Raw genomic sequence first — 16115 nt, 5'->3', positions numbered from 1 at the left:
CTGGGCAAATGACTTAACCTTTTGGTATCTCTGTTTCTTCATCTATTGCCTGGTATCGCACATGAATGTAATTCAAATACAGATGAAGCACTATGCCCTTTTGAACATGGTTTGGACACTGAATGTCATAGTACAAGGGCTAGGAATATTGGTAACTATTGAAGCCCTTGACTTAGAATTTCCTGAGAGAACCCGAGGGAGAACAGCAGGATCAGTCTTGGGGGCCAACCATCTCACATCCTAGTGGCAGGTGCAGAGGTGGGACAGGGCTGTTTGTCATCTCCTCAAAGCAAGAGTAGGTTCTACATGAAAGCTGTGATGGGTCACAGAGCTGGTCCGTCTGGGAGTCAGTCTGTGGCAGGCTTGGAGGCTGGAATGTTCCAGAGGGAAGCTAGCCAAGTGCCTTTTAAACTTTTTTTGTGTTGATTTAGGGCAGAGGAAGTCATGATGGTGATTACCAGGTCAGGGAAGGTCTGCCTGGTGAGCTCAGGAGAACCTGCAGGTCTGTTCTCTAAAGATACAATCTGAGGTCTCCCAGAGTAATTCTCCCACATATCCTGGGCACACATAGAGTAGTCACTATTTTGTACCCAAATCGGCTCCTGCATTTATAATGTGTGAAGTGAGACCTGTCTAATTTCTTACTGTTTCTTTCTGAATTTGGTTTGCAGAGGATCATAAAAGTGAGAAAGATCAAGCTGGACTTGAGCCGCTGGCCCTGAGGTAATTCAAATAGGATCTGGGAAAGGAATCAGGAACAAGGCCTAAGGGGTCAAGGGTGGCTGCAGTTTCACAAATCAGGGGGAAAAAGGAAAATGCTGATTGTAATGAATTCATTTATTCATGGAACACATTACTGTTCTTTTTAGCCTTACTCTCTTTTGATATAGTTCTATTGATTTCTGTTTGGATATTTATTCAAATTAGTAATCTAGATTTATTATTATATTATTAGCTTAGCAACCTAGAGTCAGTCTGACTTAAAAGTAAACTAACCAGGTTTTAAGGGTCCTTGGCACCCCAAGGATCTCCTCTGCTTCCCCACTGTGTGTTTAAAGACCAAGGTGTGCTTTTTGCCAAGTTGGCTTACCCCAAGTTGAGTTGGCAGCTAGTTTAATGGCCACACAATTTCCTTGGGAAAAAAAGAATTGTATTACAGTTCCTAATTTAAAAAAAAGTGCTTGACGTTGCAGATCCCGGGAGGCTACAGCGACTTAGGAACCAGTTTTCACTGAGTCCCTGAATATTATCTCATTATGTGCAATAAAATGCAGGCTCAGAGTCCTTTGTAGTCACTAGTTCACGCCCCTTTGTGTCGTGAGTGTGCTTTAGACCATTCAGTGCTTCTCAAAATATCTGCAGTGAAGGACAAAGTATTTTTTTTGTTTGTTTTCATTTCTAATCCATCACAGACACACACATTGTCTGTGTCTAAGTCAACCAGATGATTCTACTTATCATACTCCTGGATGTTTTGGGACTGCCACACTGCTATGTTTCTCAAGGCTTACCTTGCATTTCTGTACTTATTGGAGACTGGGAACCAAGAGTTCTCGGACTCCAGCTGTCCTGGGGACCATACTTTAAGCAGCAGTGCCTTGGAGCGCTAGCTGGGCCTCTGCTAGTCCTCAGTGTATTGTGTGGCCAGTGCACTGGGTAGCTCTCGCTCTCCTTCCCTCTGCACCTGACCTACTTTCCACTCCTAATCAGAGATGGGTAATTTTGTTTACCCTTTGCAGGAATGGTCCCCTTGACTTATGTGGCTTTTCCCATGTGCCCTAGTCAGGACTAGCTAGTCCAGTGACTTTGGGTTCAGCTGTTGTCCTCCTTCCCCCCACTAGGCTCAGCAGGGAGCTGCAGGAGAAGGAGAAAGTGATTGAAGTCCTGCAGGCCACGTTGGACGCGCGGTCCCTAACGCCCTCCAGCAGCCGTGCCTTGTCTGACTCCCAGCGGTCTCCCAGCAGCTCTTCCTTCTCGTCTGATGAGCCGGAAGCCTGCTCTGACATGGACATAGCCAGCGAGTACACACACTATGAAGAGAAGAAAGCTTCACCTGGCCACTCAGGTAGCCTCCACTTTCTGAGTGGAATCACCTTTATCTAGGCTGAGAGGAGACCTACACATCCAGGCCCTATAGATGCACCTTGGTGTGTATCAGGCTGAACTGTGCCAAGCACAGGCCCCAGTGGGTCAGGATCTTTGCTTTGCTCCTGACTCTACAAGTTACCCCTGTCGCTGGGTCTCCACCAGCATATGGATGCTGCAGTTGGACCAGGCGAACAACAGTGGGGAGAGTGAGATTACGGAGGCTTCTCTTCCCCACTGCCTCATGAGCATACAATCTGTCTGACTGACCTCCTTTTTTAAGATGGGATATCTTATCCCTCCAGCTAGCTGCAGTTCCTGAACCCCTGAGTTTCCGTGGGTGTCCACGGAATGCTGCTGGACTTGCCTGGTATTTTTGGAGGTGCCATTTTCATGGTTTCAGGCTCTGAGCCCCACTCTCACCTCTAAGGTGTCTTTCCTCACTGAAGGAGCTACCTACCAGTAAGGAATGAACACCGCTTCCAGTGCTTGTGCTTGGCTCTGCCCTGGTTAAATATAAGGCCAGATTCCAGTTCTTTGTAGAACATCAAACATGTTCTTTCATTCATGGGTTTTGTAGATTCCATCCGCCATTCGAGTCATTCTGCTGTACTGGCTTCTAAACCATCAGCAACCAGTGCATCTCAGGGGGTTAAGGCCGGACCCAGCAGCAACCCCGTCAGCTTGCCAGCTCCCCAGAATCCCCCCAAAGAGGCCAGCCAGGCCCATCCAGGTATGCAACAGCCAAGGGGGCAGGGTCTTCATCTCCTCTTCCTCAGCTGCCTGTTTGCCTTTTCTTCAGGGACAAGAAAAGCATCATTAGGAGCTTATATATCAATACATCAAATCCTAGTCAAAATCAAGAGACCATCCAAATTAGCTAATAGTGTCTGACTACTCTTTGTTTGAAATATTTTAGAAAAGTAAATAATCCACAATAGACTTTGATCTACATATCAATTTTGACCAATAGTTGGCTAATCATTCTAAAAGAAGCATCTTCATTTCTTTCTCTCATTTCACCCTGGGAGTCAAAGAGGCAAAATGTTTCTCCCAGGATTACTGTAGCCAAAGAACAAAGGGAAATTTACATCCGCTGCTTCCTTATATGTGTTCCCCATTTTATCTGCAGAGGAGCCTCTACAGTAGGTAGGGATGGTTACTTCATAGCTAAGGATGCTTCAGTATCCTTAGACAAGATTCTGTTCATATTACATTATCATTCATGGGTTTATGAATGGGTTGGTAGTCCTTGATGTGTATATGGTATGTGTCTTGGACCAAGAGTTGTACATTTCATTTACCTGCCTCAGCTTAGTTACCAGGGGGTGCATTGTTCAATCACAGCTCCACACCAGCAATGGCAGAGAAAGGGCAAACCTTGTTCTCACCTCCTACCCCCAACAAGATGGGCTGGCTGGCTGCCTTCATTGTGGTTGTAGTGAGGTCGGACTCGTGTAGAGGTGCCCCCAGAAGAACAGCACTTTCCTTCTGCCACCCTTGTCTCTCTTGAGGACAAGTCAACCAAAATCTTAAGAACAAGAATGTGTTCACTCTTTCTGAGCCTAGGCTCAAAGTTTCTGGGCCAGAGTGGGCAGCTGCTAAACCAGGAAATCATGGGGAAAAGCTATTCACCTAGCACTGTAGACATCTGTGTAAATGCTTTGGGATCAAAAAGAGCAGAAGGTCAGGGGTTTTAAAATCAGAATGCCTCCCTGAAGGAGGCCTGGTCTGTGTCACTTGGTAATTCAGGGGTCTTTGCTGTACTGCTCTGATACTATGTCAGTATCTTGGGGTAAGGGATGTTTTTCAGAATGTGATCATTGTCTTTCACGTGAGACATTCTCCACAGGTCTGTCTTGGTTTCTTCTCCCTCTGTGGGCTACCTGCCCTATAACTCTTTTTAAGAAGAGGAGACAGATTCAAACTTCAGAACTTCCCAGGGTTCCTAAAGACCTGTCTATAGATAGACTGCCTAATGATCACCTGTGAAGATTTTTTTAGAAACAAATTTCTAAGCCCTACTGCCAGAGTTTATGATTCAGTAGATTGCATTAAGCATGAAAGAATCCACATATTTCAAGAATTTTTCTTAAATTATTTGAATGTCCAGAAAGATTTGCAAGCCATTGTGTCTAAGTCAGTATGCCAAGGCTTTTATTTTTCTTTTGGTGAATGAACACATTGATTTGGGATTCTGAAGTTTGTTTCCATCAGTGTTGAATTACATGCATTAGTCATGCAAACTTCCCCACTATCTTAGTCTACTTCTGCCCTCCTCAGGATGAGTCTTGTTGCTTTCAGAAGAGGAGTTCTAGGTGTAGGGAGAGTCTTGTCACAAGGGCCAGGACTAGCACATGCTGGTAGCAGCACCGCAGGGGCTCTTGAGAGCATCCAGGCACAGCCATCCTCACCTATCCATGTCCAGATGGCTAGGATGGGGCTTTCATGGCTGCCCGGGTTATGGTAATGCCACCTTGCCTTCTGTAGCCAGTTGTTTTCAAGATGAGCATAGAATGTGTATGCAGGGTAGCCCTGGCAGGGAAGGGGGAGGAGGGGGTCAGCTAGGCCAGCCTCTTGGGTAACAGTGCTTCCCCTTGGCCATCTCAGTCATCACCACATTGAATGATAGACACTCCCCAAGGAGATGTTTGGTCAGGGAATAGTTTCACCTTCTCAATCTTTCACCCATTCTTTTCTCTGACTTTCTCTCTAATGGTTTATCTCCTTTCTCCCTCACTTTCTGTTTCTAGGCCTTCATTTTCAATCCATACCCACGCTGGTTAGCCTTCCCCAGGCACCACTGCCCTCAGCTCCGCCCAGCTTCCTGCCTTTCAGCTCTGCTGGCCCTCCCCTCCTTGGCTGCTGTGAGACACCCATGGTCTCCTTGGCTGAGGCTCAGCAGGAGCTGCAGATGCTGCAGAAGCAGTTGGGAGAAAGTGAGCACTTCCTGCTGCATTTGTGTTCTTGCGAATGATGGACCCACACTGTGTTTCTCTGCATGGCTTTGGCTGGATGGCAGAGTTTTAAAAAATAACATAGGGGTACACGTTATCATTGGACGATTGAGGGAGAGCTGTGCTTGCTGTTTTTGGAACTATATTTACTGTTATCTTTCTCATGTGTGTCTCATCAGTTAACAGGTATATACATTCATCAGGCCCTAGACCTGGTGCTCTCCCACTGCTGACTGTGTGGGGTACCTTCTGCCAAGTGTGTTGAAGCCCTGACACATTGGCAACATGTTCACTGGCAGGGCACAGGAGAGAGGTTTTTTGCCACTTCGCAGGATGAAGTGGCCAGAAAAAGATGGCCACATTCAATGGGATCATTTCCATGGCAATTATATCCTCCTCTGTGAAATGTTTTTAGTCAAGTTCAAATTCTGACATCATCAGGTTCGGGGCTAAAAGGATGGTGGAAGAGGGATTAAGAAGGGGTGCCAAACCTCTCTTCGCCTTACACGAGGTTAATTTCTGTTTCTGCACAGGTGACATGAGAACAGCTAGAACCAGAAGCACAGGCTGTGATGTCTGATTGCGAATTCTGTCAACTCCCAGATATAATTGATGTTATGTAGTCACAGAATTCATAGAATATGTAGTCATCTTTTAGAGAAAGGTTTGATGTAAATATGGTCTGGATGCCACATCATAAAACATTTTGTTTTATTTTAAGTTATAAGCTATCACTTATCACTTATAGCTTAAAATAAGAAAAGAACCTCAAGTGATGAATTTGCTCTCTAGTAGTGCTTAAAAAAACTAGAAAGCATTTGAAATTACCTTAAAACCACACTCTGTGCCTGTAAAGAAGAGCTTGGATGAGGTAGAAATTGATGGTAGGGTCACTGTACAAAGGGTGTCCAACAACCTAAGACCACAGCTAGGAATCTGCATATCTGAAGCCCCAAAGGTCATTCGGATCGGCTTATTTATCAGCTCTGAAAATGGATACACTGTTTACTCTGACATCAGTTTGATTTCCAGAACCAGCTAGACTGAGTCTATTTTTAGAAGAGTTTGTACGTCTTCCTTTCTGCAGGAAGTGAAGTCTAAGAGGCTACCTTCTGCTTATCAGCGTTACACAGGTACAGCAACCTAGGTTTACCTACCAACATGAACATGGTTTTACCCTTTTCCCTGCCAGAGCAGTAACTAAAACTCAGGGAAGTGAGGTGACTTGTTCAAGATCACTAGTAACTGGGAGAAATGGGCTTGAATTCAGATCCTCTGCTCCCAGTTCCATATTTCCATTATACCTTCGTTATCTAGAATGGTTTTGTTACAATCCTGCTCAGAGCACAGAGCTGAGCTCGGCTGAACAACTCTGGAGGCCCCTTGCAACAATCTTTTCTGTCTTCAGAGATGAGAGGAAGGTGCTGTTCTCTCTGATCTAGAACTTGCTACTATAGCACACCTGGAAGCAACAACTGACGGATAACAAATTTGTTCCATGCCAAAAGGCAAGACTGTTCTCTAGATTACCTTTCTTTTCCTTGACACCTTTTCCTTCATCTTTCCACACTGTCAATTTGTCTTTGCCCAAAGGGAAAGATGGAGGAAGGAGAGCACTGTGCGTGAAAGGGTGTGTGATGTGGGTTGAACTGGAGTCATATCCAGTCTGTGCCATTGGCCAGAGTTTGGGTGGTCCCAGGCTTGGTGAGGAAGGCTGTAGCCCTTTCTTTTGCCTTGTCAAGCACAGTCCTCACCAGCGCTCCTCCTTTGCTTTGAAACAAGCTTCCAAGTGGACAGTGGTGCATGGCGGCTTCTCAGGCCACTGTGGGGCTAAAATTTCCTTGTGCAAGAGTCTGTCTGGTGTCTTTGCATGGTTTAGGGCATGTGCTCTGCATCGTGTGGCCGGGAAGACTGGAACATGAGAATACTGATCACTGTTACTGATAGACTTGGCACCTCCTATGACCTTGGTGAGATAGTAAGCTGACTGTCGACAATCACTGATTTCCCCCTCTGCCTGTGTGGGGTTGGGGTTGAAGGAGGTGCGAGAGAGGCAGGAAGTCACATTCTTTTAAATACTGACTATAGTTTAGATGTTTACGTGTTTCATCTCCCTCTTTAACTTCCTGTGATCCTAATGAATCTCTAGTATTTTGCAAATTGGGGAAGGGGAGACCCATGACAATACTTCTCAAACTTTCCTGCCTACTAGAATCAGCTGGGATGATTTTAAAACATCCAGTGCCAAAGCTGCACTGCATACCAATCAAGGTAAAATCTCTGGGGGTCCAGGCACCAGTACATGTTTTTACATTGTCTCAGATGATTCCAGTATGTAGCCAAATGTGAGAAACAGTTATAAATGAGGATCAAAATTGGCAACTGCCAATTACATTAGTCCCTCAAAGGGGGTTGGCTTGGTTAGAGGGAACCATGACTTCACTCCTCACTCCTATTTCTTAGGTGGAGATACCTGTTTACTCTGCTGCCCATATTGATAATCCCTGGAAGAAAGTAGTCTTCTGAATGTGAATATCCTAAACTATGGCGCTGTTCACCTCTTTCCCTCTCTCCACCAAGTTGGGCTTCTTTTTACACAGAAGCAGAGATAATGGGAAGGCCCATGATTTCATAGGATCTATGAAAGCATCAGCCTATGAAATGAAAGGTCCTCCCTCCCCCATGGAAGAGTGTTCATGACTCTTCAGACATGAGTCTAAAAGTCTAAATATGATGACATATTTCAGTTCCTGGAATCATGTTGGGTAAGAATGAAATCACCTCTTGCCTTACCTAGAACCTCCCCCAGCCTCAGCAAAGAAGTTCTTCACTCTGGAGTAACTGGGGCCACCACGTCTAGCTGGATTTATACCCCCTTTCTCTTCTGACAACCCCAAAGGAAAAACGAAAAACTGGCAGTTTAGCTCTGGGTACAGCAAGTACTCATAGGGACACAAATATTCCCGTTCACAGGTGTGCTCAATGCTATGGCCCATCACACTCTTAACCTCTGATTTTCCCAGTGAGTTCTACTTCTGGATCTTCCCTGGATTCTATCATGAGGAATTATCACAGGAGCCAGGATTAGGGCCACTGGACTTCCCTTTTGTGTACACTGGTGACTTTCTGATACGTTATTCATCCCCTACCTCTTGGTGTCTCATGCTAGCAAATACAAGGGGTGAAAAGTTATAGCCTCTAGGATGGGAATCCTCATCTAATTGGTATTTCACAGCAGACTGGGACCTCTCATAGCCCACGTGTCCCCTTTAGTGTCTGTTCTTAGCAATCACATGCTTCCTTGCCGATCCTTCTGTTCTGATACTGCTTCTCATTCATGTTTCTTTCTGCCCAGGTGTCAGCAATGTTCATCCTGCTTCCCCAGCCACATTGCCGACCAACCATTTAGAAGCCAGCTCTTCCCACTACCTCAACCCTGCCCAGCCCCTCTCTCCTCTGAGGGGCACCATAGAACTGGGCAGAATCCTCGAGCCTGGGTACTTGGGCAGCAGAGGCCAGTGGGACATGATGAGGCCTCAGAAGGGGAGCATATCTGGGGACCTATCTTCAGGCTCCTCCATGTACCAGCTTAACTCCAAACCCACAGGTAAAGCACAAAGCCGAGCAGGTCAATTATTTTTCTAAACCATGTGTAACACCTTACACTTACCAGTTACCATGGTAACTGTACATGTACACTTACAACTCCCTTACACATACCCCTGTATGGGAGGAGGCCCATGGGGCTTGGTTAGCACCAGCTGTCCTGTGTTTGAAGCCAATTTACTCTTTAAACAAAGTCAGCTGAGCTCCTGGATGCCCATGTGAGAGGACAGTCACGTTTAGGGATCTTACTGGCCCAGCCCCACCCCCGCCATGGCCCCCACTAGTGACCGGGATTCTCCACCTCCCACCTCCTCCCGCCCTGCGGGGTGACTGCAGGGGCTGAGCTGCTAGAGGAGCACCTTGGTGAGATCCGGAGCCTGCGCCAGCGCCTGGAGGAGTCCATCTGCATTAACGACCGCCTGCGCGAGCAGCTGGAACACAGGCTCAGCTCCACCGCCCGCGGAAGCGGTAGGAGAGGCCCAGGGCTTCCTGCTTCTGGTTGTCATTAGGGAGCTGCGGAAGGGCAAGCCCTAGGCAGAGCTTCGCAGACTTCAAAGCACCGAGGTCTGCTTTTCTGTATTCGCTCCTTACTGTCAGCAAGGCAGGGGGCAAGTACTATTCTCCCATTGCAGCTGTACCTGAGCTCAGAGAGTAACTTTGCTCACGGCAGATCTAACCAGGTCTGGTCCCCAGAATCCTCTGACTTCTCATCCATCCTAATCTGCTCATATCTGCCTGCTGACTTCTGTGCCCTGGTCCTGTGATTGGCAAGTGGTAGAGCCAGGTCTGCAGGGCCTCCTCCAGCCTCTTACCGAGGTGGCCTTCCTCCCCACACTCTCCCCCAGGCTGCTGACACTTGGAGGCCATCCCTTCCACACGCCCTTGTCCTGCCCACACCGCAGCAGCAGCTATTTAGGGGAAAGGGCCTCCTGAACAGCTACAGCCAGGGCACGTGATAACGCACGCAAAGAACCCACTCAGAGGAGCCGCACAAAAGCCAGGCATTTAGCCCATCAGGCTTTAGGCCCAGGATGCGAGTTCTCTGGGTTTTCTGCTGGGTTGGGATAGTATCTTTGGAGATACAGAATGAGCAATACAGAGAGCGTCTGTTACCCAAATGTGTAACTTGCCTGCTTGCACTTCCTGGGACAGGACCCACCTCTAACTTCTACAGTCCGGGCCTGGAGTCCACACCTCAGCTCTGCAATGAGAACAGAGTCCTTAGGGAAGAAAACCAGAGGCTTCAGGCTCAGCTCAGTCATGCTTCCAGAGGTGAGTGGTCAAAAGCCACAAACTGTGGTTACTCTTAGGTCCCTTTCCTCCCTGGCCATACCAGTCACCAACTGGAGAAGCAAAGAGACAAGGTGGAGAGAACAGAGCTACCCAGACCCACCAACCTTAAACTCCCATAGCTATTCTCAATCTAGAAAGGGCTACTTCCTGACGATTCCCAACCACGGGCCCTTAGACTCCTAGGCTCCAAGGACAAGGCGCTCTCGGAAATCCACCACCTCTGTGCAACCCGCCTGCAGATACTCAGTCATTAGCTATCAAACTGCATACCTTAGTGCCTGTTCTACCTGCCCATAGCTCACAGCTAGTTTGGACCCAGGACAGGGAGCAACTTGAGGCCTATATACTCTCTCAGGTTTCTCCAGACTTGGCAGCCGTTCTGTGTGTCCCTCCCTGTGCCAATCTGCTGTCCCCATATCTTCTCACCACCTCCCTACTGATACACTCAGAGCTCCTCTTTGGTCACTAGTCCTCATGACTCTGTGTCTGAAGATGCTAGCAAAATGTCCTCCAGAGCTTTCCCAACACTATTCAGTGGGCATCCACGTGTGGGCCTCACTTCCTGTGCGGCCTGGTGGGGCAGCTGACCTTAGTGTTAATTGACTTAATGGAATCAATATACTTTCAATTACAAATTATTTTTATTTACAAATATTTATTGAATAGCCATAACAGACAAAGAATAGTGGCTAAGAGGATTAAGCCCAGAATGAAAGAATGCTTGTGGGAAAGGAAAAAGACATCAAGAGATATTTCTAAATTAGCCTCCTCAGAGCAAGAAGATGTGAGAGGAGTGGTCACTGCTTGGGAAGATAACAGAAATTATAAGATAAGGGAGAAGGCAGAACTACTAAACTACCATTGCATGCCTGGAAAGATCAGAACAGACCTCACAGGTGAGAAGATAGTAAGATTTAAAAGAGCGCAGTCTGCCGGGCACAGGTGATTCCGCCCCAGACGACTGACAGCACCGGGGCCTTATTCTCAGAATCCCTGTCAATAGTCTTTGAGAAATCGTGAAGATCAGAGAGATGCTGCAAGACAAGGAAAGAACAGTTGGCTCTATTTGCAATATGATGAAAACAATATATATACTAAAAACCGTAGACAAGAAATTTTGATGTTGATCCTTGGCAAAATTCAAGAATGGATTACTGCACAGAAGGTATGTGAGGGTTTAGAAAACAGTGAGCGTCAGGAAGCAGAGTGTTTGCTCTAAAAGCAAGGTGGGCCGTATTAAATCAGAGGATCAAAGGGCATTGCAGAGAAGGAGGTTCCCATCCCCCTGAGTGTGTGGATATAATAGCAGACCCTCCCTTTATCTCTCCTGGCAGCATAAGCTGGCCTTCCTTTTGCTTTAGTTCTATTTGTCAGGATGGATGTGCTTGGGCTCAGCTTGCTGCTGACCTTTGGCCCTACAATATATGTACTCCTGTGTTCTGCTCACCAGAGCACTCCCAGGAAACAGAATGCCTGAGGGAGGCTCTGCTGACCTCTCGATCCCGGCTGCAAGAGCTGGAAATGGAGCGGGAGCACCAAAAGGTGGAACGGCAGCAGCTTTTGGAAGACTTGAAGGAGAAGCAGCAGGAGATCTTGCATTTCGAGGAGGAACGATTATCTCTCCAGGAGAAAGACTCCAGGTTAGAGGGAGCCCATGGATAAGGAAGGTGGCCCATTTTCAGATTTAGCAAAAGGGATATTGGCAAGACGGTTAATGGTCTTGCCATTGAGGTTTTTGGAAACCTCAATATCCCCTCCGCTATTCCGTATTTATGGGTAACTTTGAACAGAAGGAAGGACTTCTCTGGGAATGTCTTTTTCACTCCAAAGTTGAGAGAGTAAAACCGTGTTATGGAAGGCTTCAGCATATCAGATTCTGGAGAAAGTACATTCTCGTGCTTCCAGTTAGTTTTAAGATATTAGTCCCACCATAACCTAGGAAGCTTCTGCACCAGCCATGATGCATAAACCCTGTAACTGCTTGACAACATGAAAAGAGCAATGTGGGGCAGTAAGAATACCAGGTAGTGTATCCTAGGTATGGTAGCTAATGGCATGACTCCAAGCACAGTTACTTTACCTTCCAAGCCTCTGTTGCCACATCTGTAAAATAAAAGCGATGGTCTTCATGACCCCTGAGTTGACATCTAGGGCTAGAATTCTATGATGCGGAAGTTGGCTCACAGCCTCTTGCCCTGGTGGGGCCCCACCAGCTCAGCGGACCCTCGCTTCTCCCCTGACAGGCTGCAGCACAAGCTGGCCCTCTTGCAGCATCAGTGTGAAGAGAAACAGCAGCTTTTCCAGTCCCTCCAATCAGAGCTACAGATCTACGAGGCACTTTATGGCAATTCCAAGAAGGGGCTGAAAGGTATGTTTTCCCTTCTTCCCCACCCTATGAGCTTCTTGCTCTTGCTAAGGGTCCTGGTGAAGTCTTTACCTTGGGAGTTGTGGAGATCTTGGAAGCCTATCTTGCTCTGTCTCAGAAAAAAAAACCTCAGTCATTGAGGATCCCAGTAAGAAGAGAGGGGAGCTCTCACACACAAAGCCCGGAGGCTGGTGACATGAGCAAGATCCAGCCTCGACATCCTTAAAAATAGGCCACAGGAGTCGAACTACACCCACCTGCATGGTCTGAGACAAGTTAATCAAAGTCCAGATTATACAGTAATTCAAAAAAAAAAAAATACACAGAACTGTCCTGGTGATATCATCATTTGAAAATGTCTTGAATGTTGTGAATTCTGACCACCCATGCAGCCAATGTTGCAGACAACCTGCTCTTACCCCAGTGAGAAAATTAAAAGTTTTTTTTTAAAGAAATTTTTATTCTGCAATTTTTGTCAGAAAAATAATTTGCAGATATATTCTCCAAGTCTTTTTAGTGTCTTTGAAAGACAGAACTTTTAAATTTTGTTGAAGGTCAATTAATCAAATTTTTTGTTTTATTATTTATGCTTTTCTTTATGTCCTAGCTAAGAAATCTTTGTCTAACTCAAGATCATAAAGATTTCCTTGTATTTTTCTTCTTGCAGTTTTATAACTTTTGCTCTTATGTTTAGGACTGCATTTCATTTTGAGTTAATTTTGTATACGAAGTGAGAAAAAGGTTAAAGTTCTTTTTTTCCCATATTGATACCCAGTTTTTCCAGCACCATCTGTTACAAAGACTGCCATTTTCCCATTGAATTACCTTGGCAGCTTTACAGTCAATTGACCATAACTTCTGTTAGTAATATTTTGTAATTTTTAGTATATTCATCTTTCATATTTTAACTTATACATAAATATTTCTCATGTGTGTGGGATACATGTGTGTGGGATAACATTTTTATTTCAATTGCCAAATAATTGTTTTTTTTGCTGGGATATAGAAACACAATTGATTTTTCATCACCATGACCATCTTCTAATTTCTTGGCAATCTATTGAAAAACAATTGCCAAGGCAAAAAAAAAAATCACTTCTCGATATATGTGTGAGTGACTATTTCTGAATTCTCCATTCTGTTCCATTAATCAATATGCCTATTCTTACACCAATACCAAACTGTCTACATTGTTAGAGTTTTATAGTAAATTTTGAAATCAGGTTGGGTAAGTCTTCATACTTTGTTCCCTTTTTATTTTTTTTCTCTTTTTAAAATATTTTTAAAATTTATTTTTTATATTGTAGTATATTTGACTTACAATGTTGTGTTAGTTTCAGGTGTACAGAAAAGTGATTTAGTTATACATATATCAATTCTTTTTCAGAATCTTTTCCCATATAGGTTATTGCAGAGTACTGAGTTCCCTGTGCTACACAGTAGGTCCTTGTTGATTATCTATTTTATATTAAAGTGTGTATATGTTAATCCCAACCTCCTAATTTATCCCTCCCCCCAACCCTTTCTGCTTTGGTAACCATAAGTTTGTTTTCTAAGTCTGTGAGTCAGTTTGTTTTGTAAATAAGTTCATTTGTATCATTTTTAAAGATTCTACATATAAATGATATCATATGATATTTGTTTCTCTGTCTGACATACTTCATTTAGTATGATAATCTCTAGGTCCATCCATGTTGCTGCAAATAGCATTATTTCATTCTTTTTTATGGCTGAGTAATATTGCATTGTTTATATGTACCATATCTTTTTTTTTTCTTTTTATTCTTTTGAGACATTTTTTTAACATCTTTATTGGGATATAATTGCTTTACAGTGTTGTGTTAGTTTCTGCTGTATAACAAAGTGAATAAGCGATATGTATACATACATCCCCATATCCACCCTCTCTTGCGTCTCCCTCCCACCCCCCCATCCCACGCTTCTAGGTGGTCACAAAGCACAGAGCTGATCTCCCTGTGGGATGCAGCGGCTTCCCACTAGCTATCTATTTTACATTTGGTAGTGTATATATGTCAGTGCTACTCTCTCACTTCGTCCCAGCTTACCCTTCCCCCTCCAAGGGGGAAGTCCCTCTTGAGTGTCCTCAAGTCCATTCTCCACGTCTGCGTCTTTATTCCTGTCCTGCCCCTAAGGTTCATCAGAACCTTTTTTTTTTTTTTTTCAGATTCCATATATATGTGTTAGCATACGGTATTTCTTTTTCTCTTTCTGACTTACTTCACTCTGTATGACAGAGTCTAGGTCCATCCACCTCATTACAAATAACTCAATTTCGTTTCTTTTTTATTTTATTTTATTAACATTTTTATTGGAGTATAATTGCTTCACAATGGTGTGTTAGTTTCTGCTTTATAACAAAGTGAATCAGCTATACATATACATATATCCCCATATCTCCTCCCTCTTGTGTCTCCCTCCCACCCTCCCTATCCCACCCCTCTAGGTGGTCACAAAGCACAGAGCTGATCTCCCTGTGCTATGTGGCTGCTTCCCACTAGCTATCTATTTTAGTAGTATATATAAGTCCATGCCCCTCTCTCACTTCGTTCCAGCTTACCCTTCCCCCTCCCTATGTCCCCAGGTCCATTCTCTACATCTGCGTCTTTATTTCTGTCCTGCCCCTAGGTTCTTCATAACCATTTTTTTCCTTTAGATTCCACATATGTGTGTTACCATATGGTATTTGTTTTTCTCTTTCTGACTTACTTCACTCTGTATGACAGACTCTAGGTCCATCCACCTCACTACAAATAACTCAATTTCGTTTCTTTTCATGGCTGAGTAATATTCCATTGTATATATGTGCCACTTCTTTATCCATTCATCTGTCGATGGACACTTGGGTTGCTTCCATGTCCTGGCTCTTGTAAATAGAGCTGCAATGAATGTTGTGGTACATGACTCTTTTTGAATTATGGTTTTCTCAGGGTATATGCCCAGTAGTGGATTGCTGGGTCGTATGGTAGTTCTATTTTTAGTTTTGTTTTTTTTTTTGAATTTTTGTATTTTATTTTATTTTTTTATACAGCAGGTTCTTATTAGTCACCACTTTTATACACATCAGTGTATACATGTCAATCCCAATTGCCCAGTTCATCATATTTTTAGTTTTTTAAGGAACCTCCGTGCTGTTCTCCATAGTGGCTGTATCAATTTACATTCACAACAAGAGTGCAAGAGGGTTCCCTTTTCTCCACACCCTCTCCAGCATTTATTGTTTGTAGATGTTTTGATGATGGCTATTCTGACCAGTGTGAGGTCATACCTCATTGTAGTTTTGATTTGCATTTCTCTAATGATTGGTGATGTTGAGCATCCTTTCATGTGTTTGTTGGCAATCTGCATATCTTCTTTGGAAAAATGTCTATTTAGGTCTTCTGCCCTTTTTTGGATTGGGTTGTTTGTTTTTTTCACATTGAGCTGCATGAACTGCTTGTATATTTTGGAGATTAACCCTTTGTCAGTTGCTTCATTTGCAAATATTTTCTCCCATTCTGAGGGTTGTCTTTTCCTCTTGTTTATGGTTTCCTTTGCTGTGCAAAAGCTTTTATGTTTCACTAGGTCCAATTTGTTTATTTTTGTTTTTATTTCCATTTCTCTAGGAGGTGGGTCAAAAAGGATCTTGCTGTGATTTATGTCAAAGAATGTTCTTCCTATGTTTTACTCTAAAAGTTTTATAGTGTCTGGCCTTACATTTAGGTCTTTGATCCATTTTGAGTTTATTTTTGTGTATGGTGTTAGGAAGTGTTCTAATTTCATTCTTTTCAATGTAGCTGTCCAGTTTTCCC

The 16115-nt window shown here is 44.3% G+C and overlaps 1 protein-coding gene across 28 annotated transcripts in view; it reads left to right on the top strand.

Annotated features, from left to right (window-relative positions):
* PDE4DIP (phosphodiesterase 4D interacting protein) overlaps nt 1–16115 on the top strand; it is a 216511-nt gene that overhangs the window by 178965 nt on the left and 21431 nt on the right. For 19 of the 28 annotated variants that reach the window (XR_014262377.1, XM_082457572.1, XM_082457562.1 and 16 more), the window contains 9 exons: nt 672–723; nt 1842–2065; nt 2666–2818; nt 4839–5024; nt 8398–8649; nt 8985–9116; nt 9801–9920; nt 11392–11581; nt 12185–12309. Coding sequence is in view for 27 of the 28 variants with exons in the window: in XM_082457572.1 (XP_082313698.1) it covers nt 672–723; nt 1842–2065; nt 2666–2818; nt 4839–5024; nt 8398–8649; nt 8985–9116; nt 9801–9920; nt 11392–11581; nt 12185–12309 (1434 nt within the window). In the remaining variant the exon portion in view is untranslated. The remainder of the gene's footprint in view (nt 1–671; nt 724–1841; nt 2066–2665; nt 2819–4838; nt 5025–8397; nt 8650–8984; nt 9117–9800; nt 9921–11391; nt 11582–12184; nt 12310–16115) is intronic. The other 9 variants (XM_082457565.1, XM_082457564.1, XM_082457555.1 and 6 more) reach the window with 2 other exon arrangements.

This window comes from Balaenoptera physalus (assembly GCF_965194825.1).
Source record: "Balaenoptera physalus genome assembly, chromosome: 1".
NCBI lineage: Eukaryota > Metazoa > Chordata > Mammalia > Artiodactyla > Balaenopteridae > Balaenoptera > Balaenoptera physalus.
The sequence above is the reverse complement of the archived record's forward strand: the minus strand, read 5'-3'. Positions and strand labels throughout refer to the sequence as shown.